General features: G+C 37.2%; 2 protein-coding genes across 3 annotated transcripts in view; both read right to left on the bottom strand.

Annotated features, from left to right (window-relative positions):
* LOC141381693 (uncharacterized) overlaps nt 1-18,693 on the bottom strand; it is an 835,171-nt gene that overhangs the window by 577,152 nt on the left and 239,326 nt on the right. The window lies entirely within an intron of this gene.
* On the bottom strand, nt 958-17,977 carry LOC110439544 (NACHT, LRR and PYD domains-containing protein 3-like). Of its 2 annotated transcripts, none has more exons than XM_087249242.1 (7): nt 17,711-17,977; nt 13,326-13,672; nt 10,016-10,104; nt 9,604-9,706; nt 8,259-8,344; nt 5,587-5,782; nt 958-5,111 (listed from the first exon to the last, which is right to left on the bottom strand). In XM_087249242.1, the coding sequence occupies exons 5-7, from the start codon at nt 8,340-8,342 to the stop codon at nt 4,396-4,398; spliced, it is 996 nt and encodes a 331-aa protein (XP_087105368.1). In that variant the 5' UTR covers nt 8,343-8,344; nt 9,604-9,706; nt 10,016-10,104; nt 13,326-13,672; nt 17,711-17,977; the 3' UTR covers nt 958-4,395. The 2 variants fall into 2 exon arrangements, with proteins under 2 accessions (XP_087105368.1, XP_087105367.1); XM_087249241.2 differs by lacking the exon at nt 17,711-17,977 and adding an exon at nt 15,904-16,370.

The following is an 18,693-nucleotide window of genomic DNA, read 5'->3' on the forward strand; positions in this document are numbered from 1 at the left end:
TCAAACAAACACTCTGGAAGAGCGCACAAACCTGCAACCGTGACAGAGAGTAAAAGCAAAATCACACAATTAGTGGTAAAATGAATTTATTTAAATTAAACAGTACTGAAGACAGATTAGATGCACCACTGAGCTACAGAAACAAACAAACAAACAAACATCTTAATGCTGATTTTTGTTTTCACCTGGCACCATATTGCACACCTCACAAAACCTGAATAAATAGAGAATCTTTAATATCATTGAAGATGGTTCGGGGGTCATCTTTTTTTTGTTTGTTTTGTTTTGTTTTAACAAATGAATCCCTCAGATTTTTTTCAAACCTTTACAAAAGCTTTCCTCCTTCCCCACAATTGAAGTTGAAGTTGAAGTTGCAATTTCTAGCCGAGAATTATTGGTCATCTGGTTCTCCCTATGATCACACATGGACAGATCATAAAGATGTCAGTACAGATGTACCTGTTTCAGAAAAAAAAAATCTCTTCAAACTGTTTTATATCCAACTCAACTCAAATGAAATGCGGCACTGCGTGAATTGATCATCTGATTCTTAAAAAATTCCATTAGCTCCGCTATGGCGTTATTTCACAGACAAATGTAGTAAGAGCAGTATTACAATTTAAGAGCGCATTCATGTAATAGGAGCGAGCGAATCTCTTTGCTTGTGCACTAATTTCCTCTGTTTGTGGACAAAACTGAGCAAGAAAAGTGCAAATTTTCTCCATTTCAAATATGCACAGCTCACACACAAATATCCTCGCGCGCTCTGAGTACACTGTTTCCTCTTCTTTTGAGCTTTTTGATATGATTTATATTAGTCCACTATTTATTACCAATAACCAAAATACTGATATAGACTTGCATATTACATTTTTAATCTAATAAATCATTACTTTTTGGCTATATGTTATATGATGAGATATTTCCAGTTTCAAACACTTAAAAACACACAGAGAATAGTTTTATTTTAACAACATTTATTAAACATCCAAAAGGTGCACCATACTATTCATTCATTCATTCATTCATTCATCTTCTGCACCATACTAATAAAATAAAATAAAATACACATTTAAATATAATTATTGCAAGTAGAAATGTAACTGTGATAGAAAATAGGGGTAAACTTGATAAGGTTTTATAGCCCACTGTGCAATTCACTCTTCAAATAAATCTCACTATCATTCCTATTTCATCATGGCAACTAAACTAAAGTGAACTAGTGTCTGCTGTACAGTGTTTTGTAAAGTTCAGTAAAGTACTTCAATTAGTCTGCTGTGGTAATACTATAGTTGCTATGGTAACACAACAAGAGTAATATAAACAAATTACCCAGTTTTTTTAACAATATAGGGTATATTATACTACAATTCATGTAGTAAATGCCCACTTCTACAACCCTTGCACATCCTGACATCAAAGCTATTGTAACATGCATTAACAAAGTTTCCATTCACAGTTGACCATGCACTTATGAAGACACCTTGCATGAAAATCAGCTAAAACAATAAATTATGTCTGCTGTACATTTACCGTGTTGTGAAGCAGGATGAAGAAATTCTGTCTTTCTTTATTGAGCAAACAGATCATTGACACAAGGGCATTCTATTTACATTTTTAACTTGTAAATTGTTTTAAATTCAAAATTGTAATATATGCATCAGTGTAAAACTGATGACGTGTGGAAAAACATATGCTGTAATATTAAAACCACAAGGGACTCCACTTTTGCCATGGCCTTTTTTGCTGTTGGTGTTTGAACAAACTTATCCCTCAGGTTTTTCCAAACCTTTCCAAAACTTTCCTCCTCTCCTACTGCTGTTGCAACTTCTAGCCAAGAATTATTGGTCATCTGGTTCTCCCTATGATCACGCATGGATGGATCATAAAGATGTCTGTATAGTCGACAGTTGTACCCGTTTTAGACAAAATCGTCGCCATGGAGTGCCGGTAAGGACACGGAGACTTGAACCCCATTTAAAGTTCTTTAATGTCCATCACACTTGAATAGGTACCGTCTTTTACATGGGAGTGTGTGTGTGTGTGTGTGTGTGTGTGTGGTTTCTCATCACTGACGCACAGAAAACTGACTGGCATTAGGCGGAAAGCAAAGCATGCAACCTTTCTCTCTATCTGAACAGAATGACTCAATGTACCGCAGACCTAAGCTGCATTTTGGTTGGCTGCCTGTGCTCGTGATTGGTGCATGATCAAGTGCTAGCTCTATAGGAGTCTGCTTGCGATGTCACGGCATGCATGCGTGATGAGAGAGCACAGCTCGTGTCCAGCTATGGGCTCAGCCCAACAACCTCTTTTATAGAATGTAAGACTTTTTAAGGCCTTAAATTTAGATTTTTAAATTTTAGACTTTTTAAGAAGTCGCGGAAACCCTGGATTCACCCATAGCACCACTTCACTGGCACTCTAGCTGAGCCCCTCTTTTACTTCATATCACTACTGACAATATTTAGCACTCATAACACTCCCATGCTGACAACCACTGCACCTCTGCAACAGCAGAGGCACTCCGCCGAGCCTTATTCTCCCTCTGCACCCCCCTCCCTCCCTATTCATAGATGATACAAACCGCCCAGTAGCACGATTCTGATTTTAGAGATGATTCATAACAGTTCACCGCCTCTCAGGCTTCCCCTAGACTCTCCAGGCACTCTTTCATAGGGTGTCTGCGGGGTCTATGAGGGTGTTGGGAGTTGATAAGTCAATATAGAGAAGTTTGGGGACCCTAAAACTATTAGAAAGTCTTGGAATCCTTTGCAATGTACTAAAATGTTATAATTTTTTGTACAAGGTATCGCTGTATGCTAAAAGTTTGACTGTATTAAATCTGTGAATTTCAGGATGTTATGTAGTTACGAAATCAGTAAAATCCTACAAGATTTGACAGCTTGCTGCTTGTTTACTGCAGTTACCAAGGCAACACCAATATTTCTGCAGCTTTATAGGCGACAACCTGTTAAATTGGCTAGATTTAATAGATCTGTAATCCATGTATGAATGTTTAGTTTGGATTAATTTCTTACATTAAATATTCAGTAAATATACTGTAAGATAAATCTCGCCGGTATTTCTAATAAAAAAGTGGTTGTAAGGTCTTTAAATGTAAGAAAAGAGTCTTAAAAAAGTTATTAAAAGGTGTTGAATTACACTCTCTGATTCCTGTATATACTCTGTTTCAGAATATGAGCAGCCACCACAGAAGCAAAAAGGGGTTTCACAACAACAAATCCAGATTCTGGGAAGGTGATCATCCGCCATAGATATATTAAGCCTTTATCATGCCTTTAAGACATACATACGTCTTAGCCAAGGGCACTACAAAGAAGCCCAGATCACTCTGGCCAGCCATCAACCCACATCTACTTAGGGCAAGGGCATGACCCAGCCACCTTCTCTTCTCCTTTTCCTTCCTTCTAGACTGAGTAACACTAGTCACGTAGTTAATCGGAATTGCATCCAAGCCCCCTCGTCACCCTGCCACCCCTGGTCGTTTCCGCAGAAATCTTCACAGCCCCCTCCCATTTCCTGACTCCTGCCAAACCCTGCCCCTCCTATGGCTCTGACTCCCGCTGGAGTGTTACCCCGAGCTTTTTACTACCATATCTATATACCCAAGTACACAAATATATATTTATATATAGTGCTGTCACTCCCCGCTCCCCACAGAGTGTTCCTCAAGCACCTAACTCATCCCGTCACCCTCTAACAGGAATCTTCACTGTCCAAATCACCTTTTTCCCAGACTCCAACTAGAGTTGGCCAACAAAGACCTGTTCCAGCATAGCCCTATATAAATATATATATATGGACTTTCGTTTATAGATATATATTTATATGGAGCGCTGTCACTCTTCGCTCTGGTCTTCGCTCTATCACAGAAGTCTCGTAATTGGCCCCTCCAGGCCTTAGATTACCCCATCATATATAAACAATTGATTCCCGTCCCTCCTTAAAGATCTGGGTACACTTGCCTAAGTACACCGATGCCTTATAGACGTCAATGCCACAGTCTTTCAGATCGCTCTCATAGAAGATCACATTGTTTCTGTCCAGCTGCTGGAAGGCCAGGAGACAGGAGACATCTGCTGTGTTTTCTCCATCATACTTTCTTCTGCTCTGCTGGATCTGAAAGCGGTGAAAGTGTGTGTACATCTGTGTCAGAGTCTTGGGAGATTCCTGCAGTGTTTCAGCATGAGCCCTGTGTTTCAGTTTCAGTATGTTCTGGAGAACAGTGGCTGAAATCCAGCAGAAGACTGGGATGTGGCACATAATAAAGAGACTCTTTGACTGTTTAATGTGATCAATGATTTCTCTGGCCTGATTCTGATCTGTAATTCTCTTTCTGAAGTACTCCTCCTTTTGGGCATCATTGAATCCTCATATCTCTTTCAGCCGGTCGATACAGTCAGCAGGAATCTTACTGGCAGCTGCTGGTCTACTGGTGATCCAGATGAGAGCAGAAGGAAGCAGATTTCCCTTGATAAGGTTCGTCAGGAGAACATCCAGAGAGACTGTTGAAGATACATCACGACACGTCTCATTACCAGCAAAGTTCAGAGGAAGACGACATTCATCCAATCCATCAAGGATGAACAGGACTTTGAATCGTGTGCTTCTTGTAAGGTTCAGTCCTTTAGTCTCTGGGAAAAACTGAGTTATGAGGTCTTTTAAACTTTCTCTTTCTTTCTCCTTTAAGTTCATCTCTCTGAATGGAAGAGGAAATATGAAGCTGATGTCTTGATTTTCTTTCCCTTCAGCCCAATCCAGAACAAACTTTTGCACAGAGACTGATTTCCCGATGCCAGCAACTCCTTTTGTCAGGACAGTTCTGATCTGCTCGTCTTGTTCAGCTGCTTCAAACAAATGTTTGCATTTAATCTGTATCTCTAGTGACTGATGACGTCTGGAAGCAGCTTCAATCTGTCTGATCTCATGTTCAGTGTTGACCTGTTCACTCGCACCCTGAGTGATATAGAGATCTGTGTAGATGTTATTCAGAAGTGTGGAGTCTCCTTGCTGAGCAATTCCTTCAAACACACTTTGATATTTCTTCTTCAGGCTACATTTAAGCTGATTAATGAAGAACAGCTCGCCTAAACACAGGAGCAAAAAAACAGAGAGATTTAGTCTTGACTTATTTTTAAGTGATAGTCTGACAGATCGCCATGAGTAGGGCCAGACAAAACTTTCAGACTTTTTTTTTTTGCTATTTCTGAGGAAAATTGTGTAGTATCATAACTAAAAACTTAATATATGAAACAAACCTTTTTAACTTATAAAATAATAATATTTAATGTTTACATACATATCTAGTTAGATCCACTTAATTGGTAAACAAAACACAAGACTCTTCAATAACAGATGTACTAAAGGACAGAAAATATGACTTTACAAACTGCACTGTCATCATCAACATTTTCATATTAGTCAACAATATTTCTGAAATTAATAAACTGAATGAATATAAATGAACACACATCTACACAGGTAAATAAATAGACTCAATGATGGGCTAAAAATCTGTGTAAATCTGCAGGTTTCGTGTGGGTCTATCCATGAGTCTCTTACCCTGGAGAGGTTCAGCAGCTTGATCTTGCTTCATCTCTCTCAGGAAGAAGAGTGTGAGATCAAGAGCTGCTTCTGTGATAATGCTTCTGTTCTCAATAAACTCCTTTATAAACTCTTGTCTGTTTTCTTCTTGTAAGATTTTCTTAAATTTCTCCAGTTCATTCTTCAGAAATCTGATAATTTTACTCTCAAGATTCTATGAGTGAAGAAAAGAGAAGATCAACATTTAACCAAAAGATTCATTTGCATACAGTTGTACATCCACAACATACTCGATAATCAAAAATACATTCTATTAAGAGTCTGTTAAATGCTTGATTCTGATTAGCTGATGAATATTTAAAGGTCATTTTCAGATAAACACAGCTAAAATTTATCCAAGCAGGTTTCCAGCACATTACACTTAAGGGGGTCACACACCGCATGCACTATTCAGCACCGCAACACATTTATCATTAATTATTTAATTTATCTCTGACAACCCCAAAAATAAATAACTATTTTTTAGCCATAAATTTTAAATAACGTGTCAAGAAGCTAAATACAGATGTATACACACTTTTTTATTAAACAAAACTTTTTTTTTTTTTAATTTGACATTTTAGAAATAATTATTGTCATGCCTCTGAAACAATGCACAGTCTGTGTCCTGGCTAAAGATCTCATATCACCAGTTAACTAAAAGGGGAATTAATCTCCTATTAAAGCAATCTTATTGTAGAAGATATAATTAACCCACATTAACAAATATAACTGTGAGCAAAATAAAGCAGGTGAAAAACAAACCGTGTGTGATAATGAAAGGATGGTCCCATTAACATTAGGCCTGTTAATAATCTGTTCAAAGAAGGGTGCTGCTTACAAAAATACATATTTTTAAAAATCTGGAGCTCTTGAAAGGAGGAGGACAGTGTGTGCACGAGCATCACCTTTTGCCAAGTCTATTTCTGTTTGCAGGCACAGTTGCCTCATTGAAAGGAAACAGGACTGCACACGCTTTTTAAACAGTTATCATCCTCTCATTCAGTATATACTGCTTGAACAAAGTTATTATTTAACAGTCCTGCCACTTCTCAATTCTAAGATCACATATTGGGCCGTCTTTATTGTCGAACCCTGCTTTTAAGAAAACCTCAATTTAAAAATGATTTCCAACCAGCCAAAGTGTCTAGTGAGAGCGACTGTCTTACCCGCCACAGCTGAACTCTACCCGCATTTGGCGGGTATAAATGTCAAGCCCTGATGTCATTTAAAATGAACCTATTCAGATGGCCCTCTGTGCCATGGCAGAAGTGTGAACAGTGTCTTGAGTCGTAGCTGGGCGTCGTGGACAGCCATGACTTGTGATATCTATGTGCGTAGCCTGATAGATATCTATGTTTAGAAATCTAAAATGCATGTGCGACCGCCTTTACATATCACTACTGCTGAATGATTTCAGACATTTCACAGTTACAAAGAACAAAAATTACACCAAACCACACTACAGTATTTGGATTAGATGCAAGAGACTAGTCCTACACACAGGAGCAGTTTGAGAACTAATACCTGACAAATGTCTGAAATACAACATCTGAACTGCTTTGGGAACTATAGTGCAATCAACATCTACACAAAGACATCTTGGCTAAATTTGGACTGTCAGTGAAAATCTAAAAGACGTCTAAGATTAGCTCTAATCTAGACTAGTCATCAAATACACATGAATGAACACAAACGTGTAAAGTTTAGCTAATTTAGTTTCTTTGTTGCTATATTTAGCGACTTAGCAGACTTTTCCAGTAACAAGATGTCAAAAGAATATTTTTATTTTTGGAGTCACTGGAGATTCTGGAGACTCTGTACTGTACCGTTCCTGCTCTTCTATATGAGCAGGGATTTCCAGCCATTTTAAAGCACCAACTGCAAATTATTCAGCAACTTTATTTCAAAACAACTTCTGGACCGAAGTCTCGAGAGAGTGAGGTATTTCCTTGGTACAGTCAGATCTCTGCTTCTCCTTTGTTTTAAATTTAATCACTTTAATATTTGGCAGCAGTTACTGAACTTGTGTGTTTATCATGTGAGAGAGATTACTGTACACAACACAGGTTTGAGAGGAGTGAGATTTTTCATGACTAATCAATCCTTGTCACATGGCTATATAAGCAGCAGCCATTACACCGTGTCAGCTGACAGTTTTAACAGATTCAGATATGCAAACTTATGCATATGTCACCTAGTGACACCTAGTACATTCATAATTACAACAAAACTAGAAGTTCTTTTAAAATGAGTAAAACTGACAGGGAGTTGTGTTTTGTGACCATCCTGAAATTACAGAGTGTGTTTCTATTGGGGACTAATTCATCATCTCCTCCCGTCTGTTTCTACTGTGCTGTTTGTCTTCTCCAGTCTGCATTTCAGAAATGTGTTAAATAAGACCCTCCCTCACCTCACGGTTGGGATAACTAGATAACTAGAAAACAACTTTTTGCCTTGTCGAAATCATGAGAAATTAAGTCACGATCACAAGAAAACAAGAAAATTTTGTTTAATGTATGGCGCTCCATAGCTTAAGACAGGTCAAGCAGGTTACAAGATCCAGTTCTTAAAAGTGTTGTGAGCAAATATTTCTGTGTTTCATGGAGCTATTTTAGAGACATTAATTAATCAAAATGAGTTTTTCCCACCTGGACGATCGACTGGAGATTGTCTGTGAAGCTCTTGTGTCTCCTGTGAGTCTCGTCTCCTGAATCTGCGTGACTCATATTCATCACTGTTAACAGATAAAACTACTGTAATCATACATTTACAGGCAAACACATACAGATATTCAGTCATTCATTTGCCTACGGCACTATTCTTTTATTTATCAGGCGTCACCACAGCAGAATGAACTATTCCAGCATATGTTTTACACAGTGAATGCCATTCCAGCTGCAACCCAGTACTGGGGAAACACCCATACATGCTTCAAGAGTTCACACTTAGCTGATGATTGATTATAAAGCTTGTTTGGCATGCCGCCCCGGGAGAGAGCCCTGAGCTCATAAGATCCTCGAGCCCGGGGCTCCCTCCTGTTGCAAGGCGAGAGGGGAGTTTGAGCTCAGGTAGATCTGGAGAAATCCCCTGGTGTAGTAGCTAATGAACAGATAGTAATTGCTTTTAAGAGATAACTACTTACTAGGAGCATGTCAGTGGTGCCGATTTGGATTAGTCAAATCACTTAAGCTGCATGTTTTTGGACGGTGGGAGGAAACCAGGAAACCCGGGGGAAACCCATGTGAGCCTGGGGAGAAGGTGTAAACTCCGCACAGAAATGTCTGCTGGTTTTGTCATTGACCAGAACCAAAGACGTTCTTGCTGTGAGGCAACAGTGCTAACCACTGGGCCACCGTGCCACCCATCTAGAAAAGAAAGATGAGTTGGGGTGGAAGGGGGGATTCTTCAAAAGAAAGATGGCTGTGATATGAAACCAAGGGCACTTACAGTGGACTAGGAATTTTCTGATTGGTGAATCGTGAATTGGATAATGCAGGGCAGCTACGAGCAAACATAAGATGTGATCCTCTCGACATTAGTTTATAAAGAAACTTCATTCATTTACAAGACCTCAGAAAGTAGCTGTGGATACAAATATTTTTAAAAGAAATATTTGATTTACTGATTATTATTACACAAAAGCCTTAAGCTGCAACAGCTATGATTATTTTTCAAATCTGTATTCAGACACATTTACTTAACAGTTTTGGCTGTAAACATCTTTTATATTCTAATAGTGAGGAAACGATGATGAAGAATTTGAATTGAAGTGAATAATCAATACATGTATGTGTTAAATTGACATGGAAATATGAAATTATGATTTACTGAAAATGCTCTGATTAAAAGAACTAAATCTGCCACCAGGAGTCTGTAAATGTCTTAATAAGCCACTAAAGTCATTCAGGAATGGCTCTCTTTACTGAAATGTTGGTTCACAATAACATGTTTGAAACAGTCCATGTTTGAGCAATAAAGTAAAACCCTGAATACCTTTGAGCAGATGATGGTGTTTCCTCTCTGAGGTCTGGTGGATAACCTTTAGACCAGTCACTCTTCAGAGACAGAGCTGGACACACATGATCCTGATCTCACACTGAACACACAAACACACCAGAGGAAAATGAGTGTCACAACCTGGTCTAACTTTATATGAACAAGAGGATATTTTACTGCCAGAGTAATTTCAGATGCATTATTAAAGTTACAAACAGCAGTTTAATGGTCAGATATTTGTCCTTATCAGGAGTATGGAAGAAGACAGAAGAATTTAAGATAATGATATAACACTGTTCTTGTGTTTCTTAATTATTGTGCCTGTAAAGTGTTGTGAAAGTATAATAAAAACATCCTGATGAATACTGAAACAGTCCATGTGTGAGCAATAATGTACAAGACAGCATACTTTTGTGCAGATGATGATGTGGTGGATAATCTTTAGACCGGTCACTCTTCAGAGACACAGAGCTGGACACACGTGATCCTGATCTCACACTGAACACACAAACACACCAGAGGAATAAACTGCAGGACAAACTTCAGTCTCCTTTAAGAGTTTTATTGGTTTGTTCAGTTTAATTCAGCACAAACAAATTTTTGGCTGAAGGTCTGTCTGATCAGGTCTGAAACACAGGAATCATGGGTAAACATGACACACATTGAGCTCTGGTAAATATGACCCCAGATCGAGCTGTCTGTAATCTAGAATGATCTAAACACATTTGCTGAAGCTGTAAACTGAAGCTTTGTCCATCATTTGATCAGGCAATAGCAACACAAATAAGTGCATTGTTGTTGGTGTTTGTTCTTTAGAGAAAGTGTTGAAATAATGGTGTAAAAACAGAGTCAATACCTGAGCAAACAATTATTGGTATTGGTCGGGTCATATATTAACTGAACTTCTGCTGTTGTGTGTGACATGCTGTGCATCCTAACTAGCATTTCTGCAGAAGTAGATACACACAGGTCCAAAAATAAATTCAGCTCTGCAGAAACTTCCTGTCTGAAGAAAGGTGTTAAAGCTGAACACAGAGCACAGAAAGTGTTATGCTTTTATTGCTGTGCAGAGAATTGGTAGAAAAAGAGGACTTATGTCTGGGGTGCGGCCAAGGGAGGACTGGACAATGATTGACAAATGAAGAATTTCACTAAACTTCACCTGTTAATATCAGCTGCCTATATAAGTTGAAGTCAAGAAAAGAAAGTTGTTGCGCACCTCCTTAATGTAACTTCTGCGTTGCATTGAGGACAACAGAATACTGTGAATCGAACTACCCTTACAGAAATTTCACATGAGTTTCACATGTGAAATTCACATGTGATCACATGTGCATGTGAAATTGCACATGTGAAATTTTACATGTGAAACACACAAACCACATGTGAAATGCACATGGGATCACATGTGATCACATGGGAAAATGTGTGTATTTGGAACGCTTTTGTGTGAATTCACATGTGATCACATGGGAAAACGTGTGTATTTGGAACGACTTTGTGTGAATTTTCATGTGAACCACATGTGATCACATGGGAAAACGTGTGTATTTGGAACGATTTCGTGTGAATTTTCATGTGAATCACATGGGAAAACGCGTGTATTTGGAACGCTTTCATGTGAATTTTCATGTGAACCACATGTGATCACATGGGAAAACGTGTGTATTTGGAACGCTTTCGTGTGAATTCACATGTGATCACATGGGAAAACATGTGTATTTGGAATGTTTTCGTGTGAATTTACATGTGATCACATGGGAAAACGTGTGTATTTGGAACGCTTTCGTGTGAATTTACATGTGATCACATGGGAAAACGTGTGTATTTGGAACGATTTCGTGTGAATTTTCATGTGAACCACATGTGATCACATGGGAAAACGTGTGTATTTGGAATGCTTTCGTGTGAATTCACATGAGATCACATGGGAAAACGTGTGTATTTGTAACGCTTTTGTGTGAATTCACATGTGATCACATGGGAAAACGTGTGTATTTGGAACGATTTCGTGTGAATTTTCATGTGAACCACATGTGATCACATGGGAAAACGTGTGTATTTGGAACGATTTCGTGTGAATTCACATGTGATCACATGGGAAAACGTGTGTATTTGGAACGATTTCGTGTGAATTCACATGTGATCACATGGGAAAACGTGTGTATTTGGAACGATTTCGTGTGAATTTTCATGTGAACCACATGTGATCACATGGGAAAACGTGTGTATTTGGAACGATTTCGTGTGAATTTTCATGTGAACCACATGTGATCACATGGGAAAACGTGTGTATTTGGAACGATTTCGTGTGAATTCACATGTGATCACATGGGAAAACGTGTGTATTTGGAACGATTTCGTGTGAATTCACATGTGATCACATGGGAAAACGTGTGTATTTGGAACGATTTCGTGTGAATTTTCATGTGAACCACATGTGATCACATGGGAAAACGTGTGTATTTGGAACGATTTCGTGTGAATTTTCATGTGAACCACATGTGATCACATGGGAAAACGTGTGTATTTGGAACGATTTCGTGTGAATTCACATGTGAACACATGGGAAAACGTGTGTATTTGGAACGATTTCGTGTGAATTCACATGTGATCACATGGGAAAACGTGTGTATTTGGAACGATTTCGTGTGAATTTTCATGTGAACCACATGTGATCACATGGGAAAACGTGTGTATTTGGAACGATTTCGTGTGAATTTTCATGTGAACCACATGTGATCACATGGGAAACCGTGTGTATTTGGAACGCTTTTGTGTGAATTCACATGTGATCACATGGGAAAACGTGTGTATTTGGAACGCTTTCGTGTGAATTTACATGTGATCACATGGGAAAACGTGTGTATTTGGAACGCTTTCTTGTGAATTCACATGTGATTTCATGGGAAAACGTGTGTATTTGGAACGATATCGTGTGAATTTTCATGTGAACCACATGTGATCACATGGGAAAACGTGTGTATTTGGAACGCTTTTGTGTGAATTCACATGTGATCACATGGGAAAACGTGTGTATTTGGAACGATTTCGTGTGAATTTTCATGTGAACCACATGTGATCACATGGGAAAACGTGTGTATTTGGAACGCTTTTGTGTGAATTCACATGTGATCACATGGGAAAACGTGTGTATTTGGAACGCTTTCGTGTGAATTTACATGTGATCACATGGGAAAACGTGTGTATTTGGAACGCTTTCTTGTGAATTCACATGTGATCTCATGGGAAAACGTGTGTATTTGGAACGATATCGTGTGAATTTTCATGTGAACCACATGTGATCACATGGGAAAACGTGTGTATTTGGAACGATTTCGTGTGACTTTTCATGTGAACCACATGTGATCACATGGGAAAACGTGTGTATTTGGAACGATTTCGTGTGAATTTTCATGTGAACCACATGTGATCACATGGGAAAACCTGTGAATTTTAACGTTTTTGTGTGAATTCACATGTGAACCACATGTGCATTCACAAGTGATCACATGGGAAAATGTTTGTATTTAGAATTTTGATGGTGAGCATTGAAACATGCGTTCCCATGTAAAAATCTCTTGTGGCTTTTCTCTTGTGTACTTCACACCATAAAATTTGTGCATTAGTGTGAACAAAAATTATTCTTAAACTTAAATATAAATACAAACAATTTATTGTCAATTATATAAAATCACAACAATTATTTACTGAAATACCTTGAGGGGAAAACTGTCACTAATATAATGTGAATACAAAAGGGGCCACATGGTAGCTCCGTGGTCATCACTGTTGCCTCAAAGCAAGAAGGTCACTGGTTCGAGTCTCAGGTGTGCCAGGTGTGGAGTTTGCATGTTCACCCTATGCTTGCGTGGGTTTCCTTCGGGTGCTCTGGTCAATTCTGCATATGAGAGCATCTGGTGAAAAAAGCATGTACCACAGTAATTGCTAGTTCATTCTGCTGTGATGACCCGTGATGAAAAGGGAAAGAAAAGCCAAGGGAAAGTGAGTTTTGCTTTTGACGAGTTTGTCCTTTTGGTTCATGTTAATGACTTGATCTTGTAATCTGTAAGAAAAAAATACAAAACTTATTTTTAATAAAAGAAACTACCAAATGCTCAAATGCATACACGTGAATGCAAAATGAATTCATAGTATTTAGATCACATTTTTTCACATTAGCAGAAATAGGTAGTAATGAAGTACAAACTTTGTTACTTTACTTAAGTAGATATGTCTAGTGTCAGTATTATACTCCACTGTTAACGTTTTCTGAAATATTTTTCTTTTACTTCTTACATTTGAATACAAATCTACTCCTTACATTTTTAAATCAGGCTCGTTACTTTCGCTTTAATGTGCTTTGTGGAGCAGACGTAGCTTTAATATAATGCAAAAAATATGTAGTCAAATACATTTAGTTTTTTTATATTATCAAAAGAAAAAAACTGAAATATGTTTTGAAAAAAAATTAGGTGTTAAATTTAAGACATTTATTAGTTATAAATATATAGGCCTACAGAATTATATTCAAGAGTATACAAACAAGTATGACAGCTTCTGTTCTTAACAGCTATAGTGTTTTGTGTTCAGCTGATGATACACAGGGCTCGAAATTAACCTTTTTTTCTTGGTAGCACCGGTGCTCCTAACTTCAAAGATTTGGGTGCACCAGACAAAATTTAGTCGCACCCACCGACAAATATGAGCACCGTTACTAAACGTTTTATGTTAACAGATTCCAATATATATTACCACTCTAATCACAACTAACAAATAAACAAAAATCTGCATGCGCTCACTGGCCCTGCATGCACTGCTTGACGTGAATGAGATGAACTGAATTAACTATAATAACTGTGCTGTTCTTATGGGTGGTGTCTGATACTGCACAGATGCTATTGACATATAACTTATTATTTGCATATGTCACCGTAATATATAACGGTCTTTTCATGAACTGCAATATTAGTTTCATCTCAGTGAATGCATGCTCTTTAGCGATGGTGACTGCGGTATCAGTCGCACGATTAACAGCATTGTGATGATTAAATAAAGGATTAAATAACGGTTGAACATTCATTCATTTTTTTCCGGCTTAGTCCCTTTTTTAATTCGGAGTCGCCAACTTATCCAGCATCTGTTTTACGCAGCAGATGCCCTTCCAGCTGCAACCCATCTCTGGAAAACATTCATACACACCCAATCACACGTATACACTACGGACAATTTAGCCTGCCCAATTCACCTATACTGCATATCTTTGGACTGTGGGGGAAAACGGAGCACCCGAAGGAAACCCACACGAATACAGGGAGAACAAGTAAACTTCACGTTAGAACATCTCGTGCTTAAAATGTGTAGATTAAGTGGCAAACACTGTTACCTAAAAACTCCATCCCACCAGTTTTACAGTGAATGCTATAATCATTTTCATAGCGGACTTTGAGCACTAGATGTCTTTTATCCACTCTTCGAAAAGTGTAAATGCTGGATTGACATTCTCCACATAATGACTAATCAGATGTGCCATGATTTGTAACTGTAGATGGTTTCTAAAACTAAATCTATCAGTGTTGTTTTCATTCTCTCTTATCCAGACCTTTGCATTTTTGCAGCTGTAGCTCCCTGTCATCGGAACTGAGTGATTGACAGCTGATATTAACCAATCCATTCGCATTCTGTTCTAGCGCAATGGGCCAATAAAAAAAGCTTAAAGACGCGGGCTTTGCTTAGTGCAGCAAGTTGACGTGTTAACTGTTATAAACTATTCTTTAGTGCTGCGTTTGGTGTTTTTAGGTGTAAAGATGCTTGCGTGAATGCCTCCTAATTCCGCGCATGTGGTGAACATTTTTCTGTGAAAACAACAATTTTATGCACTCGCATAAGTGCTGCCAAATACATTTTGAGGTCGCAAAGATAAAACTTTGGGCGCATATGCGACCAAAACAGTCGCAATTTCAAGCCCTGTAGGATGATGTTGCTTGGCTACTTTGCAGCTAAAAATTGGCAACAACTTTTTTTACAAAAAAAAAAAATTGAAATGTAAGTAATTTTGTATAAATGTATGCATTTTGTGAGGTGTAGTTACCACCATGAAACTAAAACAGATATTAGTAATGAATACTTTTTACTTAAGTACATATTTCAGGCTGTACTTATTTACTTTTACTTGAGTAGAAAAGTCTAGTCCGTAGTTTAACTTTTACCAGAGTATCTGTACTTCTACTTGAGTAAAGGATGCATGTACATTTGCCATCTCTACGCATTAGAGATAGCAAACGCTATAAAAGTTACCTGTTAAGACATTAACTTTGTGCACTGGAAGTGCTCCTTACTAGCCTCTGTATTGGGTGTATTTTCTCTTTTCAGACACTGATTGACTGCCCGTTTTCACTCCCTCTCCCAAAGTGATATAAACGATTACCTATCAAGAAACATCAGATGTTAAAAACAGAAAAAACTGTATACAGGGTGATTCAAAAGGAATCCCACAAATTTGAAAATCGAAAACTCTGCAAAGAAGAAAAGGGGAGCTAAGCTCTTTCTGTCGTCGATTTAAGGAAGCTCTGAAGTTTCATTTGGTTACTCATTAGGTCGCTAGGAGAGCTGTTGTCATCATGTTTCTTTGATTAAATACAGATTTTCAAAGTTGTGTTATTCTTTTTGAATCACCCTGCAGTCACAGACTGTTAACTGCTATAAAACAAAGTACCTATAAGGAATCTGTAGACTAAGAAGGTAGAACTAGTGGCTAGTAAAAGATTTTGCTTTATTAATAATAATAATAATATATATATATATATATATATATATATATATATATATATATATATATATATATATATATATATATATTTTTTTTTTTTTTTTTTCTTTAATAAGAAATACCTTCTAGGCAATCAAAATACAAACTTAGACTATGGTACAAAAAAAAGGCAAAACTGTATAATTGAGACAACTGTCGACTTCCTTGAATTGTAGCATTGTCCTTTGAAGATGGTTAAGTCTCCAATGTGTCAGGCTTCTTCTTTAAAATAACCATCATCTTTATATTTCCCAAGCTGTACTTTTTAAACCCCTGCACATCATTGATTTCTGTACAAAAAGCAAAGAGAAACAATCAACCACTGTGACAGATTTTTGTAACACCAATATTAGTCTATAATATCTAATCTTAAAACTTCATTAATACAAGTAGAGAGAGAGAAAGAGAGAGAGAGAGAGAGAGAGAGAGAGAGAGAGAGAGAAAGAAAGAGAGTCAGACAAAACTAAAAATGATATCATATCTATGTTCATTAACATCTTACACATATTAATCCTGTATGCTATAATCTTCATAAAAAGTAAGATTAAGTTAACATGCAATAATGAAGATTGAATTAAAGTTTTGTATCACAGGGATAAATGAAGTTTTACAATAAATTAGAAATTAACTTTACATTGTGAAACGTATTAAATTTTAAAAATTGGTTTTAGTGTATTTTAAAGTAAGTACATGCAGCCACACGTCTTTCAATATTGTTTAAATAATCTTACCATCTAAAACGTTTAAATGCTAGTGTATCTCAATAAAAAGATAAGTTAAACAAAATATAAACCAATGTTTCTGGAAAGGATGGACAAGCCTTTAAAATAATGACAGATCTACAAAACTGTTATTAAGTACTTTTGAAATCAAATACATAAAATAAACAAGTAGCTTCTGCTTACCTTAATATCTATTATTGTATCTATTCCATTATTTACATTTAGGACATTTCAATTTAAAACCAAGCACAATAGTCATTTAGATCAGGTTTATAAAACCCTATTCAATTAAATTTTAGTTAATGTGTTAAAAGAGAATTCTGGATTAATACAAATTAATACATCACTAATACAGTTGCATCAATTACAACATTTGCAGTGTTTTAAGCAAGTGAATGAGCTCGGATATCTTTTGGCGCGCGTTTGACTGGTATCACTGGCTTGGTCAAATATTCTGAACATATTCTCTTTTTTTGTTGTTGTACTTGCAGAACCAACTTTTAAGGTTACGTTAAGTTTCTCTACACATCCTAAATTATAAAGTTGTGAGGACAGTATATGAATATGCACTTACCGCTGAATTATACCGCTGAAGATGATAAGGTCAAAATGGTCCAGCTTCTCCAAAAAACGTAGCCCTCTCTTTTGTCCTTTGACCGTGACTTCTTATTTTAACTGTGGTACGATAGTGTTCATATGTGAATGGCATTTACAGTTAATATATCAACAAACACGTATTTTATCTTCATTTCGCGACCGAAATAAGGAGACAAAACGGACAAAAGATTGCTAAACGACCGTTAAGAAACTGCGTTTGTTTGTGAATCCTTGTTGTCAGGACAACGCGCGCGTTGCCGCGAATGCTCTTCTGTGATGAACGCGCGCGCAAGTTCACCCCAGTTGCGTAAGAGTGCCTCGTGGTCGCATAATTCAAAAGCAAAATCGCAAAATGTGTGAGTACGCATTTAAAGCGAGCGCCTTCTGTCTTCTTCGTGCTCGAGAAAGAGTAGTATAAGTTACTGTAGCTTGTAACTGCTTCATTTAAAAGGGTTTAAAAAAAAGACTCGACTCTAGGAATCGAATCCTGTCTTGGAGTCGACTCTGGCACTACGTCCATTGAGAGTCGAGGAATCGACTCTTTTGAAGTCGACTCTCAATTCCCTACAGACTGATTCAGAAATCCATTTATTTTTTGCCATTGTACTCATGTACACAATATTAAATCTCATTACATTTTTACTTTTTATAAATCATGTTTTTTGAACCCAAGAAACAACATACAACTTTATATTTAAAAATTACTAAAACAGAATTATCATTGCAAATAAACTCTTCAAATTCTATTTAAGTTACTTGTTTCCAAAACATCCCTGAATAAAAGTACAAAAAAATGTAGCAAGTACAGCACAGCATTGCCACAGCATTGGGAAATTGGATATTAGATTATATATCAGCACAATGCACAAGTGTAGTAAAGTTGTACATGAATATACTGCAAATTGTACTGTTGTTGATGTAATTTTATTAGAATTTTATAGTTCATTATTTTGCAGTTGC

Source organism: Danio rerio, chromosome 4, assembly GCF_052040795.2.
Source record: "Danio rerio strain M-AB ecotype USA chromosome 4, GRCz13ab, whole genome shotgun sequence".
Taxonomy (NCBI): domain Eukaryota; kingdom Metazoa; phylum Chordata; class Actinopteri; order Cypriniformes; family Danionidae; genus Danio; species Danio rerio.